Below are 7,864 nucleotides of genomic sequence, written 5' to 3' on the forward strand. Positions count from 1 at the left end.
TCAAAAACAAAGTATAGCTATCTTAGTGGTAAAGAGTTTCATATTTCAGTTTCAATTTCTTTTTACTTTGTTTATGAAACTGATGGATGAACAGTCAGGGTTCTGGTAGCAAGACCTCTTTATATTAGGGTGGATTACTCATCCTTTTTTCCTGTGTTATAGAAGGAGAAGGAGATGCACAACGAAATCCAAGTGAGCAAACCGGGGAGGCCCAAGGGGAGGCAGCAAAGCAAGAAAGCTGACATCCGACTTTGACCGAGTGGAGCAGCTGCTGGATGTTTTCAGGCTACAAGAGTGTGCTGGAACAAATTTGTTTCCATGAGCAAGCTAGTAGAAAAGAAAGTGCATGTGTCTTCACTGCTGGAACCCACTCAACACAATGCTAAAAATCTGGGTACAAGCTGTGACAGAAGACAGAATTTTCTCTACCTCTGTCATTAGCAATGGTTGAACATGTATTGATTTTTTGGGATAGTGTCACCAGATGGATCCCTTCATAATGACTACTCGATGGGAACACTTTTAGAAAGTAGAACAGGTAAATCTTGTAGCAAATGGCCTTTGAAGCATCAGAGGATCTAATTGTGTATCTTAAGCAAAGGCTTGTGTGATCCTCAGAGTTTAATATTCTCTGGCCAAAGTGTTCGCCCATTATAAGAACTGTAAAGAAAGCACTGTTTTTAGAACTTTGCATCTGTTTTACAGCTCTGTTATTTACAATGGTTTTTGTATTGTACAATTTAGATGCTCCACACTGCCCCTTCTCAACTGCTCATGAAGAATATTTCTGTTACTGTGAATTTTTCTACCACACGTTTTGAAAGGGCTGGTTTTTGCATAAGGTGGTGATGTGCACATGATAGATCTAAACGTCAACCGCTGAATTGATCATGCCTAAACCTAAATGATTCAGCAACACTAATTTGTTACTAGATGAGCCTTCAAAACGATTTGTTAATGTGAATACTTGAGCGTGTGTTGTGTCCTTGGTACAGTTTTGCCACTCGCCTGTAGTTAGTTGCATATCAGAGACTCAAATTGAATCTTTTATGTTATTCTTCCCCATTTTTCTAATTTTGGTCCCAATTTCTTAATCTTTCTCTGAGATATTTTTTTAAAATGTTGTTCCAAGTATTTTATTGTTATGGTAGTTTTAAGAATACATTTATAACCTTATATGGGTTAAAATTCAAACTAATTCCATGGTGCTAGAGGTTTTCCTGATTCACATTGTAAAAGACAGGCCTTGTTTACACATGGGAAAATAACTGGCATAGGTTATTGCCAATTATGTATTCTGAATGAGTTTTAGAATGCAGTATAGTCCAATGAATGGATCCTGGTCTAGATCCAGCAAGGGGTTCGATTTTCACTATTCCTTGCCTTTGCCTCAGTTGACCAGGCTGTTGAGTATGCACAGCCATTAGCCTGTTACTGATGCACCAGAACAGCCAAGTGCTAAAATCTGCTACAGCAGCCTTTTGGCTTCGAGTTGGAAAGGGAAGTGAGAGACTCTAGCACCCAAAGCCTAGGTTTTTTCCCATTTCATCTATTCCAAAATGACAGTCCAAACTGGGCCTTCATCAAAATACCAGGATAGCTTGTCCATCCAGGACATCACTTAAAATATCTACAAATTAATAACCTGTTCTGCAGTAGCTATTGCTGATTGATTTTTTTTTCCCCCCTCATCCTGCCCCAATAGACAAGGCCATACAGGAGGCTGAATGCTGCAAAATGGGGCAGCCACACCTCTGTGTGACTAAGGTGAGTGAAGAGTGACTGATAGTAAACCATGGCAATCACACAAGCACCAATCACAAGGTCAGAAGATTTGTTTTCTTTTATTAATAGGAGGTGATGTCACTTTATATATAGTATATATATATTATATATATTTTTGTGTTGTTGGTTTCAAATGTTATGCACTTTTTAATGTTTGTAAACTTTTACTAATGAATAGTGTGATAGCTTCCTGAATATATTAATCATCAGTTAACAAAACATCTTTGTGGCCACAGCTGTTTGTTTCTACCATATGTATCATAGTACTTGTCACCTGAAAATCTTTTGTGAGATATGTGGAGGAAAAAAAACACTTCTGATCAGTATTATGAGATCATCTATTAGTGTTAATAAAAAACAAGCCAGCCGTATGCTTGTGGCTCATGCGTGTAATATTAACTCTCACCTTTCAGTGTTTGGAAGCTGAATGCCTTGCTGTCTTATTAGCTGTCAAATGCCCTGTCTTCTTGGTAAGAGAAGTAGTCCATTTGCTTTGAAAATACTGTTATCCTTAAACAGTTTTTATTCATTTGTTTCACTTGGTGGTCCTTTCAAACGTAACACATTATTATTGACCTTTTTTAAATTTTTTCTCCCCCTTTTGCTCTTGCATCAAGTCTTCAAGCTGAACTGGTTGTCCCTTTGTCATGGACTAGTTACTCTCAATCTAGCACAAATGCCAGAAGAAAATAGGATTCTAGATTTTTTTTTTATAGTGTTACTTTATTGATGATCTATGAAACATCATCAGTAAAATGTTGCAGAAAAAGGCAGTAGTGAAATAAGTATTTACAGTATATTAAAGTGATGGTTTTCCTTATTTTCCTTCAGTGCTTTTCTTTATTTCAGTATACTTTCCTTCTTAATTCTTTTGTGTTGTTAAATAAAATTAATTTCAGCCTTTCCTCTCTATTTTGTACTTGTTTCTTCTATTTCTCCTCTTTTTTTTCTCTTGTTTTTCAACAAATTATGGAGACTTTTGCTGGTTTTTGAAATACATCTCTCTGTGATGAAAATAACATTGTTAATTTTAGTGGAGTAAAAGGCTATTTATGTTCCTCTTCCCCCAAAAGTGTATGAGTGCTTTATCACTTGAACTGTGCTTGCTGTCTTAATTTTGGATATTTCTGTAGCATCTATAAGCAGGCCTCACTTAATGTAAACATGTGCCAAATCACAACACTGTATCTTGAGTATTATTGTTACCAAAGCAATTACAGAAGAGCTACTTTAAATATATTCACACCTTTACTGCTATGTAATTGCATCATATAGCAGGGACACTGATGGTAGAACCAGACTTTGATTGGGTTATTTTTTACTTTTGTTAACTATCTTTTTCAGCTAACCTGACTCTCTGGCTTCTGTTCCAGTATCTTCTTTATATTTTATTGTGTTCCTGAAAGTTAAATGTCTGTTTAATCCATGATTATCTTAAAAAGATCTTGCCAGAAAGCTATATAAACATAACGAAGTCAGGACTGAAATATCAGCATAATAGAATACTCCTTTTCCTTAAAAGGTTTGGCTTTGATGGGATGGTGGTAGGTTTGTTGTTTCATTTTTGGGGGTTTCTTTTGCTGTCTCTTTAGATGGATGTTTTCAGTGCTCTTGTCACTCTGAAGGACCATCTCGTAAAAAGTCTCTGTATTCAAGTTCTTGTTTCCATAATAAAGTCTATGACTATATCCACAAGCATTGCACTTGCAGGGTTCAGGTTCCCTGTCCACTTGAAACACATGGAACTTTTAAAACTAGAATTGGACAGAGATACTAGCATTTCTTTCTTCTGCTTATTTCCATTAATGTTGGCCGTGTGCTTCAAAAAGCATGTGTTAAAAGACAGCAGCAAGCACACACATTTGTTACTTCATCAAACTATCATTTTAGAGCCAAAAGTTCACCACGACCTTCCAGAACACAATTATTGAATGTGAAAAAATGTCAGTATACTTGCTCCTCATCTACGTAATTTCTCTTGCATTTTTTTTCCCACAATTTTGAAATGGGAAAAGGTGTATCCTTGTAGGAGTGCAAGTGGATAACTAATTATCTAGTGTCCAGAAGGAGCAAATACCAAAGTGGTTAAGATGGAATTTCTGCAGTGTGAATGCCTTTCTCAGCTAAACTGGAGAATTTCAGGTGTTCTTAATGTTTGTATTTTATGTTTCAGAAACTTCACTGAATTTTGTTCAGAGGAAAGACTGAGAGCTGCTGTAGAGACTGAGTACAGTATAGTAACCTCAGCTTTAACAAAGTTTCCCTTATCTCAGCAGTATTCCTATGTTGAACTGCTCTATTTTTGCCAACTTGTTACTTTGTTTTGCTCTGCATCTCTTTCTGGCTGGTTTATTTTCTGTCCTGTGGTTCCCTGATGTAAAATAATACCCTAGAAATACGTGCAGTGCTGTATTACTGTGTATTGACTGACTAAAGTCTGGTAGTGGATAGGATGCTTTCACTTAATCTTTTTTGATCAATGCACAGAGTGGGATCTGTTACAAAGTTCTTTTCAAGAAGAAGCAGTAGAGCCAGGAAGGAAGTGTAGATTCAAAAAGATAGGCCAGCAATATAAGGAGGGTATCTTTTCTTAATAGTAAGGCAGGTGGGCCCAGTGCACAAAATAGCTTCCTCCATCATATGATGAACAGTTAGGATGTGCTGATAATAGCTAAAAAGAAGACAAATAGTTCAACTTTAGGTGATATTTTGATTTTAGAGCCAGCTTCAGGTTCTCAACAGTACTCTAGAACACAAGCATCCATAAATCTGTGGCACGTACCCTTGAGACCAATCATAGTATCCAACAGGTTCTAATGAAATCAAAGGTATCTCTTGTTCTCTAACACAGAACACAGAATGCTCTTAAAAAGATAAATACTTAACAGATAAGAAAATTATAGAAATAAAGGTAGTAGCAGGAACATTCTCACTGTTCTCTATAGCTTCAGGCTGAACTTATTTTTTCCTGCGAGAGAGTAGGGACAGAAATGATCAATGTGGATGTTTGGTACATTTCCACTACTTTCTGTAACATATTACTAATATCTGTCTGAGAGAAGATAATGAACAAACTATGGTGTGGACAAATCTCAGATAACAAGGTACTGAATCAGTTCCTATTGTTGTTAACTCACTGTCTAATAATGAGTTACATAGTGAGTTATCTAATGAGCGTTAACTCACTATCTAATAGAGAGTTAACAAAATATGAACAAGTCTTAAAAGCAGAGAGTAAAGCTAAACAAAAATATAGTGCACTCACACTTACAAAAAGCATCCCCATCTTCTGAAAGCAGCAGAACTTCATGTTCTATCCTTTTACATTTATTTTTACATTATGGCTTTGGAGTTGCTGATGTTTTAGGATGGAGGACAGGACGGACTTGTCAACACATGACGTGTGTGTACAAATGATCTCTTGGTATTTTAAGGCAATGTGTGCTTCGGTACCCTGAAACCAAATGTTTATTAAAAAAACAGTGCTAGTGATGATTTGCTTATGACTTCTTAAGGTAAGCTTTTAGCAAATTAGCCATCAGTATACACTTTCAATCCTATTTGTTATTAAGGAATTCTCTGGCACTGATCCATGAGTGTAGTGTGATAGTTGGTAGCCTTATAAAAGTTTGACTGAGGCAGATGATCTTGAGTGCTCTCAAAATGTCTGAGACAGAAATATTCATGAAAAATCCACACCACCTTCTTGCAATAGCAAAGACAGATGATACGTGTTTTATCGGTGGTTAATCAGTTAATGCTTAGATCTAGTTTCATGAAAAAACACCTTATGATCTTGAAAAATTAATCAGGTTTTTGCATACAAAAAGATAAGAGATGGGATTTTAAAAAAAGGTAGCTTGGCAGTAATTTATAGGAAATAGTGACATATCACCTACAGGGATGGGAAATCTTTGTTGAGAGATCAAATCTTGAGCAGCTCTGCATGTGAGTTGATCTATTCTACATCTGGTTTGTTGCATTAGCATGTAAATGATGTCTCATTGTGCTCATCAAACATGGGTATTGCAGACAGATACACAAAACAGTTTTTAAGTATGAACCCAGAAAGAGAGGCTTCCAAGGCAGCAAAGAAGAAAACGTTATTTTTAACTGCACAGCATGCTAACAGATCCATTTCATTACTCATATATTTTTATTTGCAGGTCCTTCTTTTCAATAAAAAAAGAGCAACACATGATTGTGCAGAGAAATTCAGTATTACAATGTGCACATCAGCAAAACCATGCATTTTTCTTAGTAGGATTCAGTTATTTTTAGGGTCCTCAAATGGCAAGTATCTAGCCAATGTGTATTAGCTATGTCTTTGATGTGGGAATCTTATCGTTAAGTCTCAGTGAAATTTCACTGCATTTCCTACTAGTTCAATCAACTCACTTTAGTTCAGTCAACTCACTTGCCTGTAAAATGTCTTGTTATCCACATTCTTTCCAGTTCAGTGAGTAGCTGGCTATTGATGAGAGAACACATGTATTGTAATGATATCTATCTGCTGCTTTAATATTTCTCTCTATCAATAGAACTCAACATATATGAGTCCTTGGGGTCCGGATTTACTTTAAAATGTCCTGGGACTGCTGTCACTTGTGGGAATCCAATAACTGGTCCTGGAAGAGGCTATGTTAAGTTTTTGGTGGAATGGTGTTATAGTTAGAGATGAATATAAAAGACCAACACTATGCATAAATTTGGGGAGGAAGGGGGGCTTTAAGCTTACAGTGTTACACAGCCAGCCTGAAAGCCACATCCTCACAGAAATGTGGCTACTAAATTAGATCTGGCAAAGTTAAAAAGCTTTTAGTATTTTAAGAAGTTTTGCCATAACCCATAAAACACACCATTTTCAGGCTAACAATTTCTCAACAAGGATGGTGTGCACTTTATCAAAATGCATTGGTTAGAAGATGCAGTAAAAAGTAGAAAAAGTCAATCTGGCTGTACAGCCATGAAAAAAGTGTCATTCCTGCACATTGCCCTCCCTCAGACACAGCGTCTACAGGTCGTGCTTGTGACTGTTGCAACATTGTATTTTAGTTTGGTGGGAGCAGGATTTTCAAGAGACCCTGTGGAGTACAACTGAACCATACCTCCTATCACCAGGCTCATTTTATCAATTAATACTTTCTTCCTATCTGATGTTCAAATGAGAATAGATTTACTGTTCACTCTGATGTATACTTCTGAATATCCATGTGGTAATAAAAATGGCTCTACTTTAGGCTGAAGTGTAATAGGATGTCTTGTAGTTATTTGTAATGTCTGTACATATCTTATGCCTGTATTTGCACTGAAACTACACTGTATACTTTCCAGTTAAACATCACAGACCAAATGGGAATATGCAACATAAAAATACTGTGAGATATTTAGCTTTTTGAAGTACACACTCCTGTCTTCTTGGAAATTATACACAAGTACAAATAGGGCACAACCTAAGTGTTTCAGTAAAAATCTTTGTTTTCACAGCCTCATCTGTGATCCTGCAATGCAGTCAAAATGTAGACTGTGTAACATCTGATTATAGTCATCATTTCCCTAGCAACAGACTGATATCCTCACTCAATACATTATACAGTTTATTTCAGAGAACAGGGCATGCCAGAAGGGAAGAAGATGGATGACTCAACAGGTCTTTTTCATCCGTAATTCTTGCATCCATGGAAAGAATTAAGAACTCTCTGGACACAAACACAACATCCTCATTTGTTTGGAAGTGCAGATACCTACAATGTATAATAATAATTATAATGATTCTATAGAAAGTGCTACTATTTTGGCGTTATTATGGAGCTTCCCCCCCAAAAAATAAAAAAAAGGCAAGCACCCTGGAAAGTAACCAATAAATGGCACACTGACACCTCCTGGTGGCACTGGGGTGTATTTTTAAATAAAAGGATTCGGAATTAAACCAACCCATAGAAACAAAGGTCTAAACAGCTACGATGGATCTGGGGTGATTAAGGGATTGAGAAAAATCTTTGCAGTCATGAGAGCGAAGTATTGTAAATACATCTTTTACATGAATGAATTATGACCTTGGCTTTTGTACTTAATCTGT

General features: G+C 36.5%; 1 protein-coding gene across 3 annotated transcripts in view; it reads left to right on the forward strand.

Annotated features, from left to right (window-relative positions):
* The window catches only part of PKIA (protein kinase (cAMP-dependent, catalytic) inhibitor alpha), a 48,492-nt gene extending 41,455 nt beyond the window's left edge, over positions 1 to 7,037 (forward strand). For all 3 annotated transcript variants that reach the window (XM_008638442.2, XM_017740478.1, XM_017740477.1), the window contains exon 3: positions 163 to 7,037. In XM_008638442.2, the coding sequence (XP_008636664.1) occupies positions 163 to 242 (80 nt within the window). In that variant the 3' untranslated portion in view covers positions 243 to 7,037. The remainder of the gene's footprint in view (positions 1 to 162) is intronic.
* The last annotated feature ends 827 nt before the right edge of the window (positions 7,038 to 7,864 follow it).

Source organism: Corvus brachyrhynchos, unplaced genomic scaffold (assembly GCF_000691975.1).
Source record: "Corvus brachyrhynchos isolate BGI_N302 unplaced genomic scaffold, ASM69197v1 scaffold227, whole genome shotgun sequence".
NCBI lineage: Eukaryota > Metazoa > Chordata > Aves > Passeriformes > Corvidae > Corvus > Corvus brachyrhynchos.